Source organism: Sceloporus occidentalis, unplaced genomic scaffold, assembly GCF_023333645.1.
Source record: "Sceloporus occidentalis isolate IW3139 unplaced genomic scaffold, rSceOcc1.0.p SCAF_23, whole genome shotgun sequence".
In the NCBI taxonomy this organism is placed as follows: Eukaryota; Metazoa; Chordata; class Lepidosauria; order Squamata; family Phrynosomatidae; genus Sceloporus; species Sceloporus occidentalis.
In genome coordinates this window covers 3192235-3218275 of record NW_028317003.1, presented here as the reverse complement: position 1 = coordinate 3218275, position 26041 = coordinate 3192235, and the positions used below count along the sequence as shown (strand labels likewise).

Sequence of the window (26041 nt, the reverse complement as noted above, 5' to 3'; positions counted from 1 at the left end):
CGTAAACTGTTGGCACTGTATAAATAAAGGATAATAATGTTCAGCACATGACCAAGTCCAGTGAAATGGCCAGACAAACACAGAGGCCAAAACTATACGTGGGAACTTCAGTGTTAGCGTGCACCTTTCCATCTTGTCATTCATACGTAGAACATAATGTATAAATGCTGAGTAGAGATACTCTAAATGTCCCACAAGCAGCAATAGGCAGATCAATTACTGCAAAACTGCATTCCTTGATGTCCCTCAATTACAAAAATGTTTTTTGATAAAAAAAAATTTTTATGTAGAAAAATTTGAAAAAAATAGCTCACAGCCAAACATGGGTTCATCCCGTAACTTTATGAGTATATTTGTCTGGATAAAGAAAAAAGTTATGATTAGTCTCTAATCTTCTAGTTGAAAGCATGCCAAGGCTAGAAATTAACATACGTTATAGGAAATCAGTGTGTACTTGAAAAATCTAATAAGTAAGAATGTTGTTGGAGAAGCATTATTGGCGTGAAGGCTGGCAGTTTTTATCTAGTCGCATTAAACAGCTTATATTTTAGAAACAGTTTTACGACCTATGTAAATAGAATCAGCTAATAAGAACTGGTAGAACTCACTTTTTTATATATACGTATATATCAAATTAGTTTTTTTAAAAAGATCAGTAATATTAGTGAAAGTGCTATTTCTAATCAAATTGTAAAAATTTAACTAATAACACTTTTCATATCGATTAGCCAATGGCAAAATCTAAATATTAAGTTTTAGGGGGAACATTTGCTTGTTTTCCTCTTCGATATTCATGATTTTTGATAATTATAAATAAAAATTATATAGATATGTCGTGTTCTGACAAGTAGTAATCTTGAGTATGTTATGTGTAAAATCGAACATTACATTTAGGGGTGGGTGCGGTTATGGGATGATTGACAACAAAAGAGACCCAGAGCCCCATTATCACACCTGGGAACATCCAGGCTCTAACTGCCTGGAGCCCACTATCTTCTGTGTGTGGGCGGACGGGTCTGTCTACATCAATGAGTGGGTCTGTCAACGTCCAATATTTTTTGCAGTAATCCAGTGGATTAAAAAGCAAAGCAGATTGCCATGGAGGAAGGAAAAATATGGAATGTTTTGAGTAATACTGGGCTAATGAGAGGTGACACTTTTGGGAGGCCCACAAAGACTTGCCCAAGGCCACATTAACATTAAAGATAGCCTAGGTTAGGTTCAGCCAAGGTATCATAATGATGCAAAGCAAACGTATAAAATAAAGTTGCCTTGAGAACTTTACAAACCATATCCTGTAGAGTGTCCATCACCTAGATTGTCATCTTGGCAGTAGGACGAATAGAAACATTTAAATACCTAAAGTAAACTAAGTACAGGATGAAAGTTTATTTCAAAGGAGGGCACATGTTAGAACAAGCGGTTATAATCTAAAACTAGAGGGTCAGAGGTTTAGATATTGTGTAAGGGATTTGTACTTTATTGATAGGGTGGTAGATAAATGGAACAGGTTCCCATCAGAAGTGGTAGATGCATGAGATAGGCATAAAGCTACCCTCAATGGGCAGATCAGATGGGTTGAATGGTTCTTATCTGCTGTCAAACTATATGTTCATATGTGTGGAATGTGAGCATTATTACTTAAGGCAGTCTAATGTTAAATATATATATTTATACTACATGCTGGTATTAACTTTGTTTTTAATGCAAGGTTTCTCTCACTTTGTCTGACTTCAGCTAGTGAAACCTGTAACGATTTTCACCCAATGTTCTTCACCCACGACCGAGCCTTTGAGGAGTTTTTTTGTATCTGCATCCAGCTGCTGAACAAGACCTGGAAGGAAATGAGAGCAACGTCTGAAGACTTCAACAAAGTAAGAGAATAGAGAAAAGATTACATTTTGTGAATATAATGTAAAAAAAAAAACATCTGATCCACGTTGAGAAATAAAAATTGATTTATTTGTTGGTGTACCAGAACCATGAATATACTCCTTGTCTTGAGAAAACTAGGGTATGTATTGCAACTAGCCCTAAGACAGGAGTACAATTTAGAAACAAAAAATCAAAATGTAATAAAGTACTAAAAACATGTTGCAAAAAATATAAATTACTTTAAAAAATATATATATTTTAACAATAGCCCTATTTTTATCACTAAGTTGCTCTCATTAAATAAAAATGCTGGGGACCTAAGGTCTAAATGCAATAGAAGGCAAGTAAAATAGAAGACGGGAGCGAGACAGTAGGGAATGTCAATTATAACTTCATAGTTACTACATTTACATGGCGCTTTGTGTTTTTTGGTTGTTTTTTTTCCTGAGGTGAGCTACTTGTCACTTTAAGACATGTTGGTCAATGTGGGATGCCTTCGAAGCTTGGAGACAAGGAAATGCTCCATGTTGTCTCTTTTAGCTTGGTGGTGCCAAGCAAAGGAGAAACGTCCAGCTGCCCTTCGATCTCATTGCTCCTTAAGAATGTTCCTCCCCAGGCAATTTTCCTATGAACAAGAAAAATATCTCATGACAACAGTTCTTTAACATAGTTCTCTGTTAGGGCTTGTATAAATTAAATCATCTGCATTTTTGCAGCAAGTAAACAAGTATGTTATTCCCCGCATGTACTTGAAGTAGTTTAGATAGGAGGGCCAAGCCTGTGAAAGACATGGTCCTCCAAGGGGGCAAATTTCAAGACATATTACGAAGTTGTTTTTCTCTCAGGATAGAGTTTATTTTACCTTACTAGTATTTAAATAATATATAGTAATATTTTGTCCATTAACCTAAATTTAACAAACTCTCATTTAGATAACAGACTTAAATGATTTAAAACATGTTCTTATCTGCAGCTCCCTTTAACACACTGTTCTTTACTGCTCTCCTGATTTTCTTCTAAGGCAGCAAAGTATTATTACTGCCCAATTTTTTCCATTAGGCTTTTCTTTCTTTTAATCTTGCAGAATGGAGGTAGGTAAAGTACAGATATGCTCTGTATGTATTTAGAATAATAGCGCCTTGGGTTCAATGTAATAGGCGTCTTTAAAAAAAAAAAAAAAAAAAAAAAAAAAGACTCAAAATTCAAAACACACCTAATGTGAGATGAAAGAAGTTACCAGGAGACTATTACTAACTCCTTGTGTCCTAGCTCTTCCCTTTGGGTTTTATGCACAAATTGAACTTCATGTCAAGCTACAGAATCATTTAGCTGGTTTTCGGTTGTATTTTTGTGTTTCCCTGTTGCACAGCAGCTCATGAGATAAAAGCCATTGAACGCAGGATGTATATGGAGCTTGACCAGACGTGGAAGCAACATATATAAAATGGGTGTGACTTATATAAATGAGGAAGACATACCTAACATCACCCATCATTTCTTTTGTAGTCAAGTGTGCCCATCAGGACCATGACAATTTTTGTATTTTTCTTTAAATCTACTTCCGCTCTTTTTCATTTAGTATTCTGGCTTTTGTTCTTCAAGTATATATACATATATACCGTATTGGCTCGGATATAGGCCGCACCCTAAAACTTTGGTGCTTTTTTAAAGAAAAAGTTTTTTTCTTTAAAAAAGCACCAAAAAAACATGCTGCCACTCTGTCCCCCCCGAGATATGCTGCCACTGTCCTCCCCCCCCGAGATATGCTGCCACTGTCCTCCCCCCCCGAGATATGCTGCCACTGTCCTCCTCCTCCTCCCCCCCGAGATATGCTGCCACTCTGTCTCTCCCCCCCCGAGATATGCTGCCACTGTCCTCCCCTCCGAGATATGCTGCCACTCTGTCTCTCCCCCCCCGAGATATGCTGCCACTGTCCTCCCCCCCGAGATATGCTGCCACTCTGTCTCTCCCCCCCGTGATATGCTGCCACTGTCCTCCCCCCCGAGATATGCTGCCACTGTCCTCCTCCTCCTCCCCCCCCGAGATATGCTGCCACTGTCCCCCCCCCCAGAGATATGCTGCCACTCTGTCTCTCCCCCCCCCAGATATGCTGCCACTGTCCTCCCCCCCGAGATATGCTGCCACTGTCCTCCTCCCCCCCCCCGAGATATGCTGCCACTCTGCCCCCCCCCCGACTTACCAGAGGAGACTCCCGGGTGTCTTGCGGGGCCGGCGGGGGACATCTACGCAATACGCGTACACAACTTCCGGTGCCGGCACTCAGCTGATGTGCCGGCACCGGAAGTTGTATACGCGTATTGCGTAGATGTCTCCCGCCGGCCCCGCAAGACACCCGGGAGTCTCCTCTGGTAAGTCTTGGGGGCAGAGGTAAAACGCATCGTGCGGACGGTCACCGGCTGTGGCGATGCGGGTAAACAACCTCCGCAGCCGGTGACCATCTGCACGATGCGCTTAGACAACCTCCCGTGCCGGCACCCCCCCACCCCGTGGAAAGTGCTGGCAGGGGAGGCTGTCTAAGCGTATCGGGGAGTAGGATGCAGGTCCCCTGCAACCCTGCGGGGGATCTGTATCCTAACCCCGCTGCATGCCCGGCGGGCACTAGACCCCGAATATAGGCCGCACCCCCACTTTAAAGACTTAAAGTGGGGGGAAAAAGTGCGGCCTATATTCGAGCCAATACGGTGTGTATATGTATATGTATATATATATACATACACACACACACACACACGCTTGGGGGGGAAATCTAGTGCACCCTCTTTGAATTCTGTCCAACCTTAGATGAACAATAACAAATGACATATTACACCATGTCATGATTTATTCAACAAAAATAAAGCCAAAACGGAGAAGTCATGTGTGAAAAACTAAGTACACCTTATGATTCAATAGCTTGTAGAACCACCTTTAGCAGCAATAACTTGAAGTAATTGTTTTCTGTATGACTCTATCAGTCTTCCACATCGTTGCAGAGAAATTATAGCCCACTCTTTTTTTACAATGTTGTTTCAGTTTGTTGAGGTTTGTGGGCATTTATTTCTGCACAGCTCTCTTAAGGTCCTGCCACAGCCTCTTTTTTTGAGCCATTTTGTTGTAGATTTGCTGGTGTGCTTGGCATCATTGTCATGTTGCATGCCCAGTGTCGGCCAAGCTTTAGCTGTTGGAGAGATGGCCCCACATTTGGCTCTAGAATACCTTGGTATACAGAGGAGTTCATGGTTCACTCAATGACTGCAAGGTTCCCAGGTCCTGTGGCTGCAAAACAAGCCCAAATCATCACCCCACCACCACAGTGTTTGATAGCTGGTATGCCGTGGTTTTTGCCAAACATGACGTTGTGCACTATGGCCAAACATGTCTACCTTGGTCTTGTCTGTCCAAAGAACATTGTTTCAGAAGTCTTGTGGTTTGTTCAAATGCAACTTGGCAAATGTAAGCCATGCTGCCATGTTCTTTTTAGAGAGAAGAGGCTTTCTCCTGGCAACTCTTCCAAACCAACCATATGTGTCCAGTCTTTTTTCTCATTGTACACTTAACATGCTAACTGAGGCCTGTAGAGTCTTATAGTAACTCTTGTGTTTTTTGTTTTTTTTTAATTTCTCTGAGCATTGGGATGAATTTACTGGGACGTTGACTCCTGGGAAGATTGCCAACTGTCTTGAATGTTTTCTACTTTTGAATAATCTTTTTTGCTGTAGAATGATGGACTTTTTAAATTGTTTGGAAATGTCCTTATAACCCTTCCCAGATTGATGGGCAGCACTCACCTGAATGCTCCAGACCAGCAAACTGCTAAAAGTTTGACTATTATAGAGGTGGTCACACTTGCTGATAATCAATTAATCAAGGGCATTTGATTAGCAGCACTTATCTGCTTCTTAGCAGTAAAGGTGTACTTGTTTTTCCACACATGGCTTCTCTATTTTGGCTTTATTTTTGTTGAATAAATCATGACATGGTATAATTTGTCATGTGGTGGTGTTCATCTGAGTTTGTATTTACCTCAATTTCAGACCTGCTAAAGAACAGATGATTGTTATTATGTGTTATTATGATTGCTATTATTGTTGTGTTATGTCCTGATATATGTAAAACAATAGAAAAAGAGGCTGTACTTTTTTTACACCACTGTATATATGTTTATATATTTTATTTATTAGTAATAAAATATAGATAAAAGTAACACATTATTTGCAATCTTACCTAGCCTTTCATTCATTGCTAGAGATGCCCTTAAAGTTACTGTAGACCCCTGGAATCTTTTTTTAGAAAGTACCCCTACAGGTGTCTTCGTAACATCCCCCTTGTTCCTGACAGAGGGGAGATCAGGCCTTCTTGTTATCCCCAGTAGCCATAGCTGATTTTAACCCATTGTATACCAGAAAATGTCATTGTTCATCTGGGGCCATTTTTTTGTGACATACTTGGTAAGCCATCAGTGGCCAAAAAAAATTGGTGTTGGAAATAGGCCAATTTAATGAAGGGTATCTGTATTTATGTCTTTAAATAGATAGATTTAACCATGTCTATATAATTTTTGTTTCTTTTTATACTGTAATGTTCTATTGAAATAGTCATTTCAGGGAAACAATGCGCTCCAAGTGTGGTGAATCAGAGAGATATACTGATGGAAGTTGTTTTCTGTAGAAGCATTACTGTGTTTAATTGCCATACTTGCTTGTAGTATTTGGGGCTATGGATACACAGAAATTCGAGTACAAAGTTGTACAGCTGATGCAGTCACCATATCACCTAAGGGTATGTCCTGCTGAGTGCTATACAATTAGGATTTTGCATTAGGATTGCTAATTACACACAAACCTCTATTTTTTTTCCAAAAACTGGCAAATGATTTTTAGTATAGTGACATTTGCCATCTCTTTCCTATTAGAGTAATATTAAAATTGCTGGATTATAGTATTTGGTCTGGATTTGATATCACTGTGCCAGGTAGTTCTTAGTAGACTTCTGTGAGCAATTTTAAGCCAACTGTGGGAGTCTGTGACAACAGCTGAATCAATTTTATTGTTCTCGTCTGTCTTCCAGGTCTCGTAATTTTAAGTTGCCTAGTAGCGCTGCGTGGCCTTAAAAAAGACAAACATGGGCTGTTCACTTGTGCCTCATTGTTTTCAATTTCCAGACTGTTCATTAAATTAGTTGGCCTGGAAACAATTTGTCTAACGTAAAGTAAACATTTTTCTTGGTCACAGAGTTTAATAAACATAAAATAAATTACTGTCTCCTTACAGCTGGCATTCACACATGTCTTTTAAATGAGCAGACTAATGGCTTCCATGCACAATTAGATCATGGCAGGGTGGTATCTTCCATGGGGCAAGAAGGACAGCCACGCCAGATGCTGTATGCTTGAGCTACCTGGTGTCAAAGCCCCTGCACCCCTTAGGCTTTCTTCCACTTGCAGATATTATGTTGGTGTGGGGTGGAATATCTGACCCAGCCCCATGCTCCAGGAGCCCAAGTTTTTGGTTGTGGGCCCCTTAAGTCCAAACTTTTTACATTGTATTTAAGGGGCACATACATATGGTTTTGTCTGCTGACAAAGACATGATCAGTCTATAATTTTAATGGTAGGCTTATTTGAACAGTGAGAGACAGAATAACAACAAAAACATCCAGAATAACGCATTTCACATAAATGAATGTATAACTTATTTGAAATGTGTTATTCTGGATTTTTTTGTTGTTCTATCTCTCACTGTTTAAATAAACCTACCATTAAAATTATAGACTGATCATGTCTTTGTCAGTGGGCAAATGTACAAAATCAGCAGGGGAACAAATAATGTTTTCCTTCACTGTACCTATGTGCTGTAGTAGTCAGTAGTGTTGGCTCTTGCTAAAGCACTTTGAGCTGAAGTGAATGAGATATGACAAGAGTAGACACCAAACACCACTCACCACCTAGAGGTTGCTTCAAAATAACATATATTAAATTTTCCACTAGATAATCTTCTAGTATATGATCGTTTCAGTGTTCTTTCTGTGAACATTGTATTTGTAAAGTCTGTGGGCCACATGAGCCTTTAGACCCCTATGTGAAAGTGCCATGTTGATGTGAAAGCTTCCCAACTTACTGCACATCCCCTAATAACATTTTAGTATCCTCGTGTTAATTCCATGACTTATCAGAACAATATATGATGAGCAGATCTTGATCAGACATTGAGTCTGGTTGCAAATACATGAAACATTTAAGAAATGACTGTGATGGGAAGACACAGGTGGGCAGCTGTAAAGCTCAAAGTCTCACGCTGGGGAAATTATTGGATTCATGGCAGTTGCTCCTAGGGTGCATTCTGACTTTTTTCTTCCATAACTCTTTATTAGCAGTTGGAAAAAACCTGATTCTGCCAAACATCTTCTACTCGCATATTGTTATTCCTCTGTGCTACATGTTTTTCTAGCAGAGTATAATCAGAGGTGCATGGCATATTGCTTTTTAGTGCTTGAGTAGCTGCTGATGAAAATGTCAGTGGGCATAATGCCAAATTTCCACTCGCTGATTCAGACCCATTACCTATTCATATGATATAGATGGGCAGTTTCTAGATTAGAAGACTTATTCTTGTGATGTGAAATATAGTGTTATTCACACAATTATTAGTGTGCCCAGTTGATGGTTGGTTGATAATGTCAGTTCAACAAATATACTGCTATTGTTACTCATCTGAACAGAACTGTTAGCAGTAGGTAGCAACTACTAAAATCCCTTACCTTTTAGCACCTCAACTTTATGATGACTTGTTTTAGAATTTTGGGCAGCTATTCATAGATACACTATATGACCAAGTATGTGGACACCTGACCATCACATCTATGCGAGATGGTTGGACGTCCCATTCCAAAACCATAGGCAATAATATGGAAGAGTTGTACCCTTTGCGGCTGTAACACCCCCCAATCTTCTGCAAAGGCTTTGCACAAGATTTTGGAGTGTGTGTGTGTATGGAAATTTTTCCTCGTTCATGGTATAACATTAACATTAACCTTCACTGGAACTAGGGGCCCTAGTCCCAACCTTGAAAAATCGCCCCAGACCATTATCCCTATGTCACTAAACTGTACAGTGGACACTATGCATTTTTTTTTTTCTTTTTTCAAAAGATTAGGATTTAACAGAACATGCCGGTATACTATACAAAATAATGTTTTTGGCATAATTGTGCATAGTTTCCTTTGCATAATTCCAAACACATGACCCTGGAGCTCTGTAAATGTTAACTCAAGAACCTTGATTTTTGCAAGCAAACGCTGCTATTTCCCTTTCTTTCCATTAAGAGGGATTAGCAAAAATGAAGGTCTGAGTGATTTTAGAGGATTATTACCATATGAGAGCGTAAAATCAGACCCGAGCTTCACTCTTTATACTGCTGTATGTAAACCAGTAGACTACTCCAATGCCCCAATAAGTCAATAAGTCCCCAACTTTAGGAGGGACAGTCCCTCCTTTGACCATAGTCCCACTGTCGCTCTTTCCTCTACCCAAAATGTAATTATAATTTGTGTATATATGGGGGTATATATAGGGCAAAATGTGTTTTTCATGAAATCACTGTTTTAAATACTAAACACAATCATATAAATAACTATTGCGTCTCGATTATCTCACCTGAAGATAGAATCTTGATATACTTGGAAGCTGTCTTCTCCTTCCTCTCTAGAAATGGCTAAATGTCTCTTAAGCACATGCCTATGTATTTCCTATTGTTAAAGTAGTCATGGAACTTGTATTTTTTTTCACTGACACTTTAAACCATTAAAAGTCTAGCATGCCTCGGACATCTACAAAGCTTCTTTACGGGACTCACACTCTTGTATAGACTCTTGTATGGACAACTGAACTGGGAAACTTCTTACTGTGTATAATGTCACTAATATGACTGGTGTCTATTAAAACTAAAGGAGCCACTAATATATATACATTTTGTACACTAATCTATACATTGATATGACCATACCTTGGTAAGTGCTTGTAATTCATCTAGGCGCGCGCCACTATCCGTCGTTCAGCTCCCTAACAAAGGTCGCCTTGCATTTATGTTGGCTATTTTTTACAGCTGCAAATCTGAGTATTTATAGAATAATAATGTCATACATGAATAATATCTTATTACTACGAATTTTGTCAGAAAGGGGACACTATACCAAGAATAAAGCGTTTTTCCTGCTAGATGGGTTGCGATATGGAGCGCCCGCGAGTTGCTGTTATCATGTAATGCATTATCTCTTGTGCACAGCTGCCCTGATTAGAAGCCTCCTGCTAGACGTTCAGAATCCTCTGTAATAAAAGCAATGCTTATTCTGACCACGGCTTCTGGACTGCTCAAAGCCATAGTTGCCTTACGCATACATAACTAGGTACATAACACAATCCGTGCTATAAAATCTGTGCTAAAAGTTTGCCTTTATTTTTCGGGATTATGGAAATTATGAAAATATACCAGAAATAAATCTTTTCTGCTCAGTTACTATGTTTGATTCATACTGAAGGAAGGCTTTTCCATAGTTAATATTATGTTCTATCCCAAGGTAAGGAAGGAAAGGTAGGTAAGGAGAGACTTTCCATTAGATGTACCCCAATGAGTTATTGTGTATGGATGTGTGTATATATATGTGTGTATATATACAATGTGTATGTAATTAAATACATATCTTGTGTAGTATGTGTTCTTACTGTGTCTTCTCTGTGCACCTAACTCCATGTGTACCCGCTGGCTGCCATAATTGGCATAATTTATTCCCATCATAGAAGTGATTTTGTTTATACAAATTACAATGATAGATCAGAAAAAAATAATTTGTGGAGATACATTTAAAGATAAAAATTGAGTTTTGACTCTCTTTCCAGTAGTCCAAATTGAGTTGAAACGGTCCAGATTGAAATTTAAGTCCTGATTGCCAGCTGTCCTACCCAGACCATTAGTGTACATAATAATAATAATAATAATAATAATAATAATAATAATGTAATAGGGCCATTGTCACATTGTGCTCCAGTTGGGACATTGCTGGTACATTGATTGGGGCAGAATGGTAGCAATTATGGTAACATTGTTTAATGTTTATGGGTTTGTAACGGTTTATACAGGGAGATATGCAATGCAACTATAACTAGGACCTTAAGAGTAAAGATATATGTGGTAATGAAATAGTGCTATGTGCATCATCTCTGGTGCCTGGATGGTTTAGATTAGAATAGAAAGCCCATGAAAGGCATCCATTAGCTGGAAGGAAGCATTGCAGGGACGTGACAATCTTGACGAAATGAGGTAGAACGCAGAATGTAAGAACTGGAGCATGTGCTGTGAATTTGAAGTAGATCTTTTTAAGTGCCTGGATGTGCTTTCTAGACGCAAATTCATACTGTGCCTAACATATTGGGAATAAAAAAGAGAGAGAATATATATATTATAATCTATATCTATACTCTACCGTTCAAAAGGTTTGGAGTCACTTCGAAATGTCCTTGTTTTTGAATGAAAAGCACATTTTGTCCACTAAAATAACACCAAATGGGTCAGCAACATAGCGTAGATGTTGTAAATGACTATTGTAGCTGCAAGCAGCTGATTTTAATAGAATATCTTCATAGGCATACAGAGGCCCTTTATCAGAAACCATCACTCCTGTGTTCCAATGGCACATTGTTTAAGTGAATTTAAGTTTAAATTGATCATTTGAAAACCCTTCTATAATACATGGAAAACAAGAAAAATATATGTGAAACCAAACTTTTGAACGGTAGTGTGTGTATATATGTGTCTGTGTGTGTGTATGTGTGTATGTATGTGTATATATATATATATATATATATATATACGTGTGTGTGTATGTATACACAGCAATTCAACCTGTACCTTTAATTTTTCTTTAGTACCTTTTTATATAAGATGCAAGTGACATCTTTGACTGGAAATTGATCCATATAGCCAAGGGACATTAAAAATTAATAATGACCTTGTTCTGATTACATGGGTGTTGTGCAATAATAAGCATTAATTGAATATTAATAGTATGTTTTAAGTTTCCCTATGGCAACAAATACATTGAAGTAGTAAGTAGACTTGGGCATTCAGATTAAATTGCAAATTTAACAAATCTTTCAGATTTGTGAATTCATATAAATCTCCAAAAATGAGACCAGACCCCCACAAAAGACATGAAAACTAAGCAGAAAGTTTTTCACTCACACTCTCTCATCCACACTCTCTCATCCACACTCTCTCACACGCTCATTCACATTCTCTCACACGCTCATCCACATTCACTCTTTCTAAATGTCTTCCTACTTTCTCTGCCAACCGCTTCCATATCTCGCAGCTCTGCTTTGTGAGAGAGTACAATGAGTTTTGAAATTTAAAATGCCCCCCCCCCCGATTTAAGTCCAAAAAGAATGGCCAGAAAACTTTTTTTTATATCACATGACTGCATGCTTTAATTAAGCATTCCTTCCGAAAATATTAGTGGTGAAAACTTGAAACATGATTAAAGAATCATTTTTATACAGGGTCTTTTATTTATAAAGCACCAACAATTTATGCAGCGCTTCCTACAGAACACATATTCAAAAGGTATGACAAAACTATAACGGATAGAATAAGATAGCTGATATATTTGGTAAAGAATGCCCAGTTCTCCTATTTGCTAGCACAATAATTTTTCTTCCTGCCCTACATAGTCTTTTTTTTCTATTTCTTTCCATGACACGCGCAAATGTTCTGATAACTTCAGTAATGAACCCAAGAGGCAGTGGTCATGCATCTTTAATCAGCATTTATAATTCATTATATATTCATACTACTTCCTAAAAACATAAAGACCGGTATGAAGTGTCCAACTGTAATTCCATCCATTAGTACTAATGAACTCAAAACCGCGGTGCCGAAAAACCTGGTGCTTCGAGGTCTGTTTATTACAGTATAAAGTCATTATGGGTAATTAAGAGCCATTTAAGGGAGTATCTGTTAATGATTTGTAATTGCTGTCACACTTGAAAGAATAGATGCCACTGACCCAATGGAACAAGTGATTAAATAAAATGTCTCTCTCTAACTGCAAGCCTTAATACCTTGGCTAGCCGAGGTTTTTGGATAGAACTGTACGTCTGGTCGTAAAAGCAATTTTTCATGGGGGAACATAGAATGATTTGGGTCCGAAAGACAGACTTTAGAAGAAAGTGGATCACATTGGAGGTATGCTCTACTTCTTGATTAGTTGGTTAAGAGCATGCAATAACTTTATTAGGAACTAAAGTAATTGCCTCATATGCCGGCATTCCATCTCTGAGCCTTAAAGATGCTTTATGGTAAATTCTAGTACAATATAGAATATGTCCAATATTTGAGGCCTTGTGGCTGTACCTGGTATAATTAAAGGAAACTGTGGTGTGTGGAAGATAAAAGAAATTGACGGCCAACCTTTGAATAATGTGTTTGATTTGAATCTTTGAAACCTAAAGCTTCTGTAGATATTTGTAAACACTTTCTCGGTGTAGTTATTTTTGCCGGTGCCTTTTACTTGTTGTTGACATTTGGTTGTGATTTGATCTTGCTTTCTTAGCTTGTGTAAGGGACATGTTGTGGATGGGAATTGATGGATTTGCTCTGCCTATGACTGTGCTTCTTCTTGAATATTTACATGCATATCCCAACCTGTAAAATGATTTAGATGCATTTCCATGAACAAATAACCTTTAAGTTTAGTTAGGCTTGCTGATTGCATATCTTACACCAGGGAAAACTTACAGGTAGGTCAGCTGCTGTGTAGGTATAAATCATTTTAGGTCCTGCCAGCGTTGTACAAGAGAAGAACGCCATGAGCCACAGGTCCTTTTTCTGTAATATATAAGGACTGTATGTTACATTAGCCTTAAAAAACTGAAATATATTTACCTATTCTGTAAGCATATAAGACTTTTTATGATGGATCTACTGTCTTATCTTTCCACCTTTTGAATATTTTTTATTTTTACTGTACATTATTATTATCTTTTATTTGTATAGCGCCAACAATTTACGCAGCACTTCTACCAATACATACATTCAAAGGCTATGAGAAAACTACAACTGCCATTCTAGGATCATCAATATGTATTTTCTACATGCATCTGTTGGAGCCTCTGTTCTGTGTGTTAGGAACTGGGTTAAAATCAACATGTACAAAACATGAAATATATTTACCCGTATCCTTTTGCGTCTAAAATGTTTCTCACCAATCCAACACTCAGAAGGAGACTGTGTGATCTTGGAATGTTTTGGACGTTCTAAAGCCTAGGCTATTTTTTTCCTACGCAAATTATCTTTGATATGATCTCACTGGGGAGATTTTATGATTATATTGGCTGGTGGTAGCCATGTTGTCATTGAGACCAAAAGCATCCTTGGTGTTTGCCTGTATGGCCGTATGTGTGATCTGTAATGGAATATAGATTTGTCTAGCTATTTGATGCCTTTAGTGCCTCAAATATACACAGTCATTTCACAAAGCGATAGATACATTTTATCAAATATGTTAGAGCAATTTTTGAATAAATAATAATATTGATAAGTCATTAATAATTGTAGGTATTGAGAAAAGAGCACACTTTTTGAGTAAACGTAGATGATAAAATATAACCTAGATTTAAAAAAAAAAATTGAGCATAACTATTAATCACAAGATACTAAAGATATTCTCGCTGTCAGATTAATATTATAAATATGGAATAACTGGGGTAAAGTATGATTATTTTTTTTTAAATTCTGTTTAGCTGTCACTTGTGCTGAGCTGGATAAAGCTGCCTTCTATGATTAATGTTCAGACAATTTAGGACACTCGAGCTATATATATATATATATATATATATATATATATATATATATATATATATATATATATATATATATATATATAATTGGTGCATCCCTTGCAGATGAGCGGGGCACTTCTCCAGATTCCCCCCACCATATGTATTTGTCTCTTCCCAATCCCCCTATTTCCCATGCAGGAGATGAGTTTGATCAAACACATCTCTTGTCACATGATTTACTTACCGCCAGTTTACCGCCGTGATTTCCCGCCACGGATTGGCTGCTTCAAGCAAATTGTAAGACCATGGAGGAGCTGGGAAGTTGCAGCTGTGGTCTGCTGCTTCTCCCTAAAGGGAATAATTTATTTATTACTTTAAACATTTTAAAGAATGCATACTGATAGAACAGTTTAATATGGATGATTCTTTGGGGAAAAAGACTTATTGTGACATTAAAAAAAAATTATTTTGTAGAATTTTAGTTTTTAGGACATTGAAATTAGTTCTAAAAGCGTCGTGTACCTGTGTGGGATTTTGCTTGTATTCAAAAGTATATAGACATAATTATTCTCCTACTGATTAGTGTTCTTATCCTACTCCTCTTATACCAAATCTGTAGACAGCTTTACTTATTCTTCCTATCCATAGGGACTCAATCTTCAACTTATCCCGAGTTGTACACGTTGCATTGCACCCCAGTTTACCACATTTCTAGCGTATTGGATAGAGTTACATATCGCATGAAATCCCACTCTAGTTTGCCTTCATATGGTGGTGCCTTTCTAATAATATATGTAGCCAAATAACTATACATGTATTTGCTTTCAGTGTGCCTAACTAACATGACAATGTTTAATTCCGTTGCCCCATAGTCCTGTCTTCTCTGCGTCAACTCATAAAGAGCACTAGGCCACAATGAACTACAGTATCCTACTATCCGTATACTTTGGGGGTTACCTATAAAAAGTGATTTCAAAGTGTCCTTATCACAATGGCAAGCAATGGATATCCCTGCTGATTGGATAATTTCATTGATTTCTATTATAATCATTTTTCAAATATTTCCCTGGAATTGTGTATATTTAAACACAGGGGTAAGCAGAACCCTCAGTGATTTTAATGATAAATTCTTATTTGGACCATAGGCTGTGGCGACATACATTCCCACACCTTCTCCTATATTGTCTACTCATCTACAGTACATGTTAATGCATTCTATGAAAGCATTGTGAAAACGTTTTGAGCCATAGAGCTGTTTCCATCAAACATATTGACTAAACTTAGTTCCTAACTTTGTATTCTTAACACATAGTTACTAATCTATACAATTTTATTCTCTTCATTGATCTCAACAAAGTGCAGTATTATTTGATGGTATTTTATTGTGCCCTGGTACCCATAAATTCCGCCTTATGATCTGGCAGCATAAATAATGTTTGATTTGCAGAAATGTATTTATCCATTTTTATTCAGCTGTTCCCAGACACCAGCTGAGTCTAACTTTTAGGTGAATACAAATGTACAATACGCCAATAGGCACATGAGTCAAAGCTCTCTATGTACGTTTCTGTGGATTGTCATAAGCAGAAAGTGAACAAACTTTCTGCTTAAACCACTTTTTACTTCGACCAAAAAGTTTAGACTTTATTTTAAAACTATTTTTTTTTTTCTTTCTTTCCTTGGCAATAATAATAATGCTCTCTGCTTCATCAAACAGAATGGCAATCAGGAGCTGACAGCATGAACCAATCTCAGAGTATAAAAGTTTAAAGAGATTGCAGGAAATATTGGCACTTAGTGTCTTAAGAAAAATAATAGACATCACAGTTTAAAAGCACGGACTTACACTGCATTACTGGCCTTTGTTGCATATTACATTTTGTTTTAATAATGATTTATATTATTTAGTTCTTTTTTTTTTTGTTGTGTATTGTAAAATATTTTATTTTTTTTTAAGGATTAAGCTGTCACAATTGGACTCCAGCAGATTGATATCTCAAAGAGCCACTTGGCAAACATTTCAGAGTTTGGCAAACTAAGGAAAGCAATGTCTTTGAGTATAAAGGGTCATTATGTTTAGTACGCTCAATAAGGCAAGAAGAAATTATAATGGCATCATTGGTGTAAAACATGAGATGACATCTAGATTGTCTAATTTATAGATCCAAACAGGATCATGTGCGGCCAAGGCTCATTGGTGCAAGGGGGTGGGGGGTGAAGACTTTTTTTTTTTTGACCGTGTGGTCAAATCCAACAGATGAGGTGCTGTAGCTCAAATTGCTGAAAAGGTTCTAATAGAAAGGTGTCAGAACACACAGTGCATTACAGTTTGTTGCGTATGGGGCTGCGTAGGGTACCCATGCTGACCCTGGTCCACTGCCGAAAGCGCCTACAATGGGCACGTGAACATAAGAACTGGACGAGCAACGAAAGAACATGGCCTGGTCTGATTAATCACATTTTCTTTTATATCACGTCGAAGGCCGGGTGCGTCACTTACCCGGAGAATGCATGGCACCATCCCGGTACATCTATGTAGGCGCCACCAACTTAAAGGACTTAAAGGATCTGCTGCTAACGTCTTGGTGTCAAATACCACAGCACACCTTCAGAGGTCTAGTGGAGTCCATGTCTCGATGTGTCAGGGCTGTTTTGGCAGTGGGGACCTACACAATATTAGGCAGGTAGTGATAATGTTATGGCTGATTGGTGTATATTTTGAAGTGAAATGTGAAATTTTAAGTGGAATGTTTTAAAGTTATTTTAAAATTAAGAGTCTGACCCTGAATTGCACTTTTGCATTATGGCAGATAGCTTCAGAAATCCAGCACTATGCAGTGAGGAAGTGCGTGAAAAGAGGTGGAGGAGCACCTGTTATTGATGATTTGGCTTGGGTCCTTGGACCGACCTTTAAAAACATCACTGCCTCCAGTAACCTCGGCTAGATATTAGGTTCTATTTACTAAAGGGCAAGTTTAAGAGAGTTTGCAGGAAAGTTGACCTTTTAACGTTCACTTCACATTTTTACTGATCTGGGTTAATGCATATATGCAGTGGATGAAGTGGAGGAATTTTACTGATTTAACTATGCATTATAGGGGGCCAGTCAAGTTCTTCCTGCAGGAAGAAGCTCACTAGAGTGGGCCCTTCTTAATGTATAATTAAGTCAATGAGTTGGAACCACAATTCTTCTGCAAACTCCCATGTCAACTCTTCTTTTGGTGAATAGATCTCCTTATCTTAACAAATGTCACGTTGCCTATATTTAAAAACATTACAAATACTTTCGTCAATGTTCTGTTTCGCTTGTTTTCCTGCATGATATGTTTTTTCTAGGCTACATATTTTGTGCAATGTTTTTTATTTGCTATATGGTGTATAGTGCCGTAGCTATGTAGTTGTTTATATATTTTGCCTGTTGGCAACTCTCCATGTGGTGAAGTAATTAGATATTGAAAGGCATCAACAAACACCAGTATGGTATGGATAAATGAGTTGGTCAAAATGCTAAACTAGTATTGTCAACAAACCCCCCTGATGGGCAGAACATTGATTGTTTCATTTGTTAGCCTATGAAGAGCAGCTATTAAAAAAAGGGTGCTATGTCCCCATGCCATGCATAATTTTGTTAGAACACTTGTTTTTCAGATGTAACTATAACCTCATTGGACATATTACTCTTTATCACAAATTGTTTCCGGACCTCACTCAGCGTGAAGCATCAACAGTGCAAATTGGAACTATAATGGAGGTGCTGGTAGTACAATTGTGATTGTTGATTCGGTCTCAGTTGTATTCTTTTTCTGTGAACCAAGTTTTGAATGATCACAGAGATTTTAGAAAAATAAACTTTAAGCTGATTATTTTTAAACAATGTACCATAATAATTGTTTAAATAGTTTACTTATTATGGTGTATATGCCCCATTATGTACCCCTGGGCATAGTTCTTACTTGATGGAATTGTAATTGAAATATCTTCAATAACAATTAACCAGTAACAGACTGAAACATGATATTGTGGCAAATTAAGTCTTGTTTATTAACAACAAAGAAAAAAATGGGTTACTGAGTCCCCGAACTAATGCAGCATTTCCTTTGCCTGAGGACAGCTGCTGAGTTACCGTGCATTCGGCGTCCAGATCATCCTGCATCTGGCAGGCTAGGAGCTCAACTAGCCACCCACCCCTCCCAAAGAAATGGATAGAGAGCTGGGACATTTCACCCAGCTTTTATTGCGGAGGTTCGCCTGGGCATTTTCAAAATGGCCCTCCCCATCTGCACCCTGGCATACCTCTGGCAAAAGCCCCATTCAGTCCGCAATTCTGGTTCGAACCTTAAATAATTTTCATTTTTCGATTAATCAGATTAAAAAAAATATGCACATTTTTCATTTATTTAACATAATTTAATGAACAAACTGGGTGCTAAAAACAAACAGCAGAATAGAAAACTTAGAATGACACACGTTTATGTCAATTTTATCTCACTATGGCATTTCTCTAATCACCTTCCTATTTTACTGACATAATAATAAAAGCTATATTTTAAGAACCCAAACATATCACTTTATACCCCCAGCTAGGCCTTATGCCTCCTATATGCCACTGTGCCCCCTGATATGCCTTATACCTCCAGATATGCCACATATGCCTTATACCCCCCTATATGCCACTGTGCCCCCTGATATGCCTTATACCTCCTGATATGCCACATGCCCTGCTATATGCCATTCTGCCACTCCCCCCTGTATTCCAGACTCCCTGGTGGCCTTTGCTGGTGGCCGGCACTTTGGCTATCACTGAGCACTGGAAGGTCATGTGACGCCGGTGCTCCATCATAGAAGCCCCGGCGGAAGTGTCGGGTAGCAGCGGAGGTTGTCTGTGCAAATCGAACAGATGCAAACGTCTGCGCGATGTGCTCAGACAACCTCCGCTGCTGCTGGCACTTCCGCTGGGGCTTCTATGGTGGAGCACCGGCGTCACGTGACCTTCTGATGCTATCATAGAAGCCCTAGCAGAAGTGCCAGCAGCAGCGGAGGTTGTCATCCACCGGCTGCCAGAGGATCCAGGTCCCCTGCAGCATTTGCTCTGAAAAACCCTAATCTTATATCCGATAAAATTGATTCAACTAATTGATAATGAAAATCGTTGACAGCAATTTTCATTATCGATTTTGATTAGTTGTTGCAGCCCTAGTTTGCTGGCAACCTTGGGAGGAGGGAAGGCCGCATTACTGCTGACAAACGAGTCATCTAGAGCATTTGGTGAAGATTGAGACTTCTCTGGTGTTCTTCTCGGTCGCCCTCTGGAGCTCCACCTATCACAATGGGATAGCCCTGTAGTTTACCTAATCCCTTTTTGCCCCAAATTTCCTTTGTTCTTTGTAGAGGAAATTGCATACTGGACCAGCTTGGACACCATTTTCGGTATACTTGGGGGCAAAACACCTTAAATGAGTCCCTTGCTTGTTTATTAACAGTTATTGCATTTAAGCTATGCCTCACTGTGTGATCAGAGACATACTGTTAAAGATAAATTGTATGATTTATCAGTGACATGTTTCCAAAAGGTATTAATTTTCCAATGAGTAGCTTCTCCATTGCAAGTGCAAATCAGGACCCTTGTATCTATTTGTTTCATTTAAATCCCAACAACACTATTCCTATTTGGTTTTAAGAAGCCAATGGCCTATTGGCACTCTTTCATTAAATTGGCTACTTGCTAATGGCCAATACGTAGTACAGGGATAGACTTTTTTTCTGTAAAAAATAGGAGCCAACCCGACAAATCTAGCAAGGAAAAGATCAGTATAAAATGACACTAAGTTTTGAACCCAGAGCTATGGCTACCTGCTTCAGAGTATTTGCCATCTCCTGAGGTAGTAATGTAGATATCATTAATGCAAGAAAGCTTCCTTACAGCTGCCAGGTGCTCCAGCGGCTTCACAAGTAGGCCTTTTCAAGCTAACACTAATGGCATCTTCTGCTAATGATGTCTGTAATTATTAGTTACTAGGAACACACAAGGTATTTGTTACCACATCACTGGCTTGTATTTGTGCAGACTGGCACCTTGTATTTAGTTGCTTCATATTGCAAACACATACACACTTGACTACCAATTTCACACGTGGACAATGACACATTTAACAGCTCCTGGATTGCCAAGGGGCCAATTGGCTTTCCTAATGCACCTCAACTCTGAATTGTCCAGATGGGGAATTCAGTCCATTTATACTATGGGAGGTCCATGTAAAACTCTACAGCATATTTTCAATGTTTCCCAAGCAGCACCAGAATATATCCTTGCGCTCCGCACAAAAAAGGTGTGCAGTGGAGATATACATAATTTAGTACTGGTGGTAAGGGGTACTGCCCTGGTTCAAGCTAATGGCAAGGACCATCATAAATATATCACTGCATACATGGAGCAGGCACAGTTTTTTGGGGAGGCTTAGCTTTTTAAATTCAATTAGTATGGAAAGTTTGAGAAAAACATAAGACTCCAGATAATTCAAGGTACACACTTTTCGGATGCAGGGCTCTAGCCTGTCGTTAAAACAGGAGATGAATAAAGGGGAGCAAAATACCAGACCTCATATTATTCTGTTAACTGCCCCCTTCTAACAAAGTGTGACAAAGCAGTATACGCTCCCAAGAAAAATATATTGATCCTTGAGCATAAAATACAGTTCTGTATACAAAAATGTAGATTACCATTGACATTTCTTTGTTTATGTAAAGATCTGTTGGCTGCTATTGCCACTGTTGGTTGTGACTGTTGGGAGTTGCTTTTTTACGGCAGCGCTAATAGTCAGCCTGGGTGGTTAAGACTGAGCCGTTATGTTATTTACACGGTCAGCATGATAAGAAGACAGTGTGTCTGTCTAATAGATTGGGCTAAAATAAGATATACAAATTGCTAATATACCTCTGACAGCATTATATTATGAAAAACTAGAACTGATGCTAATGAGAAAAAAAATTGGTTCTGGTTTTATAATAATTTTCTGTAAATTACATGGTTTTAAGCAAAAATAATGTTTTAGGCATGATGATCCTCACACAATATGACATGTGTAAATGACACTGGTTATATATTCGGTATATGAAATATTTTTTTATGGAAACAATGCTTTTAAAAGGAACAGCCATAAAGGAAAACAGTTTGTACGTACAAAAGAGTAGTATGTCTAAAATCCATTAAAATACATAAAAAAAGACACAAACACCCCCCCCCCAAAAAAACCCACAACAGATTACAATAATTTAGATTAGATAAATTCCACTACAGCAACAAAAAGTATATTTGGGGATAGGCTCATCCCATACATAGTTACAGCATAGTTACTTCAATCAAATATTTATAGTTTATATATGAAAATACTATATATTGTTAGTATAAGCCTCCTAAATTTGTGATAAAAATCCTCAAATTATATATCTATTATATGTGTGTGTGTGTGTGTGTATATATATATATATTTATTTTCCCTTAAGGAATCAGGATTTTAATTCACATACATTAGCCTGTATACCAGTGAAATCCCACTAATTCTTTTCCCTGGGCAATTTTTCCATTGCTTTGAGAATATCAGATTCCTGGAGGTCGATCCACAAAGAGATACATTCATTCCACTCATTTGCATGTTTGTCTCTCTAGGGGATAAGGAAAGCATGTATCGTTCTTCATGTTTCATAATGATGTGTGCTGATATTGCAAAAATCAGTGCACTGTTTTTGTGTTTCTATTCTTGGGGGAATAGGAAGGGTGCTGATGTAGTGAAGTACCTCTATTTTAAAGTGTATGTCGTGTTTAAGGAAGGATATTGATTTGTTTATATACATATACTTTAAATTATTGATGTGGGTGGTTAGAAATGCGAGAACACCCAGGTTGTCCTCGAAAGTGTTCTACATGCTGTAGAGGCTGGAAGCCACGGTAGAGAAACCAGACTCGCCACATCAAATTTAAGTAATGAGGGGAGGGGAAAGATGAGATTGTAGTTGATTATGAATCTGGCAGCAGATGTTCTATACAAATCCAGCTCACTACATCCCGTCGGTTTCTATGGTAACAGAATAAGTAATTATTGAGCCCAGGCGCTCCTGCTCCATCGCCCCCCCCCCCCCCCCGCTTCCCAACAAGGTGAAAGCTGGAAATGAATTTGAACTCTCCCTTTCTGTCAGGAGGGAGGAGGGGGAGAAAAGCAGAGTAGATGGACAGAATATAATTTAGCGCTTGGTGATCCTGGAAAAAAAGGTTTTTCTATAGGTTCTAGAGGGGAAAATTATCTCTAAGGATGCTTAACAAATAGACAGGAATTTCCCTGTAATGGAAATTGCCTGTGATTGGCCAGTGTAAGCTTCCCCCTGCCTATCAGATCACAGCTGGTTCGACAGTAAAATAAACATAAGCAAAGCTACACGCTTAACACTTTGGAATTGAACGGTACAGCAGCAAGGACCGGTCTTACATCGCAAGAAGTTATTGTGGATACAGATTTCTTTATCAAGGATGTTATAACGATCGTAGTAGTGCATTTAGAACAAGCCGACTACCGTAGCAGAGTACAATGGATCTGCGTGATACGTGTAAGTACTACACATCTGATTCTTCATTTCTGAGCCACTGTTTAAGTAAACAGATCACATTGTTTGCGCAGGAGAGATTTGATGTGTGATTAAGCAGTGAGGTTTCGGACTGTGCCCTGGCTAAAATAACACATGTACCGTGTACTGAAATCATACAGGATTTGTTCTAGTCGGTCTCAGATTCTTCTTTATTGTGTTGTATACTCTGAAACTACTGGTAGAAGTTTTGGTAAACATGAGATTGGAAGGGACTTCATAAACTTTAGCAAAGTCGCATGTTTTCAGGACATTAGACAAGAGCAAGAAGAACATTCTTTTTCTCTAACTCCAGCGATGAATATTGTCCTAAAACACAAAGGAGGTTGGACACTGGAATCAATGGAGACTCTAAAAGTTTCTCCAGCTTTTTTTTGTATCCATGTTATACTCAAAGATTTCCAATGCAACCCAATTTTCTAGCAAATAAGTCCTCACGATGCCATAATTCAGAATGATGATAAATCATCTGCTGTGTGTTACATATCAGTGATAATTTTAATATTTGGTTTTAATAAGTAAACTAGAACAGATTGTGTCAGAAGAAGACATAGCACTTGTACCAAAAGCCAACGTTTGTACTTCGAATGCCAGATCTGTTGTGTGCCAGAAAATTACTCAACACCCAGAATTTGCTGTTCACTGCGTGAACATCAAGGGGATGTGAATGTTCTAATTGTCAATGTATTTATCCATATTTCTGTTATCCTGTTTAAATAAAATTTGTGATTTCTTTATTTATTTATTTTTTAACCACTCTACCAATGAATCTAATAGAACAATTCAGGGCAGACAATCTCCTTTGTCTTTGTCTTGTTTGTATGGTTCTGGTGATTGCTGCGCTGTTTATTTCTTTGAGGTTGATTTATATGGTTATAATTACACAATACACCTTATGTTAATATTTGTGAAGCTGGAAGGGTTAAAAGAGCACATACTCAAATTGTAGCCTTAATGCAAACTCGAGTCTTTTTTATTGTGGTTATGGTAATACTAATTGTACTAATTGTGGATTTTAGTATAGCCTTCCAAACCTATACAAGCAAGTAGAGATGGGAGTGTTTGTGGTATGCTTCTAGTTTCTTCATCTGAACCACTTTGTGGTTCTAACAGTTGTATTTGAAGCATCCTTCAGTTGGATTTTGGAGCGCACACTGTGTGTGTTGCTTTGGCGAGTCCTGCATTAAGAAGTTGGCTTTGAGCTAGCTTTATAGCAAAGCACAGATAAAGGTTTATAGAAGTATTTGCTCCTCATGGACTTATGAAGACCTCTGCTACCTTAGCACTGTATTCTTGGCCATTGCTGCACTGGCAAAGGGTTTTTTTTCTGTGGAGTTAGGTTGACCTTCCTCCCTGAAGCATGGAGTGTTGTAGATCCCAAACAAGGTTTTATAGAGAGCTTTGTTCATTATGGCACCCCTGCTGGGTTAGTGTGCATCCTGGGTGTCAATGTATTTCAGTGCCTTCAAGTGCAGGGTGTGTATTTAAGAGGATTATGGAAGAGATTGACGTTTGGTGGCACGTAAAGGCATGCATTACTAATCCAGCCCTGTACACCAGCATCGATGGGTACTGTGGGTTCTGAAAGCACCCTATGAAATAGTAAAAGGAACAATCTGTTTAAAAGGTAGCAGTATTTCAATAGTGTAATTATTTAGTTGCCTTGATTTAAAATACTTGAGAATCACTAAAGTCCACCAGACTAAACTGATTTACACCTAAATCTAATAAATGAATCAAGTCTACAAAATAGGCAAGGGTTTATTGTAGCAGGTAGTTTTATGTTGTCTGTTTTTTTTTGGCCTTATAATGATCGAATCACTGAAATCATTAGCCAGTGAAAACTCTAGGGTAGGGGATGAAACTGTCCCCTTCCTGGTTAAAATCGTTGGTTTTGAAGCATAAATGATGGTTTTGATGATTTGACATTGTTTTGAAAATATCAATTCAATTCATGTAATTTTTAATTTCTTCAAGTTAACCAACTTCTTTAACCAGGTTTACATAACTGTTTCATTGTCCCAAATGTATTAATTGTTTGGTTGGACATCCATTACGTATCGCAGCTTAAATAAATGTCACTGATTGAGCAATGTAATCATAGTGGATCAGTTTGTACAGAATGTACAAAATAAGATTAAAGCTACAACTGAGATTGTGAACCATCAAAGGAGCCTTGGGGATTACTCATATTTCTTAAATCGTCATTGGTCACGTAGTAGGAAGAAGCACAGCAGGGTATGAGGAAATAAGGCACTGTTTAGCTCTTTTAAGTAAAATCCATCATTAGGAAATGGACGATCGCTGGTATACCAACACCACCACCAGCAATTGTGCAGGAAGGTGACCGTTTTAGGACATTGCTTTGGTAGATCTGTAAATGTTCATGTTTAGGTGCTGGTCTTGAAGAAAGAAGAAGCTTTTCCCCAGAAATACTGGGCACTATATAGGGGTTGCTCACAATGTATGCAATGATGAAGTGGTTTTGTGGGTGAATATGGACTGTGATACGTGCAAACTAGGTTCTATGCTATGAATAGGTTTAAATCACAAAATTATTATAGAACAGCCGATAAGAAACATATCTAAACAAAAAGTGAATGTGTGCAAGAATAGTGTGAAACATTTCATGCAGGTAGCCAAGTCTGTGCAACTGGAAAGGACACTCATTTCATGAATACAAAAGCCTGATGCCATGTTTGAATG

The 26041-nt window shown here is 38.1% G+C and overlaps 1 protein-coding gene across 4 annotated transcripts in view; it reads left to right on the top strand.

Moving 5' to 3' along the window:
- The window catches only part of LOC149300692 (engulfment and cell motility protein 1-like), a 140385-nt gene that overhangs the window by 75504 nt on the left and 38840 nt on the right, over positions 1-26041 (top strand). For all 4 annotated transcript variants that reach the window (XM_089484722.1, XM_089484720.1, XM_089484723.1 and 1 more), the window contains one exon: positions 1738-1874. In XM_089484722.1, coding sequence (XP_089340848.1) covers positions 1738-1874 — 137 coding nt within the window. The remainder of the gene's footprint in view (positions 1-1737; positions 1875-26041) is intronic.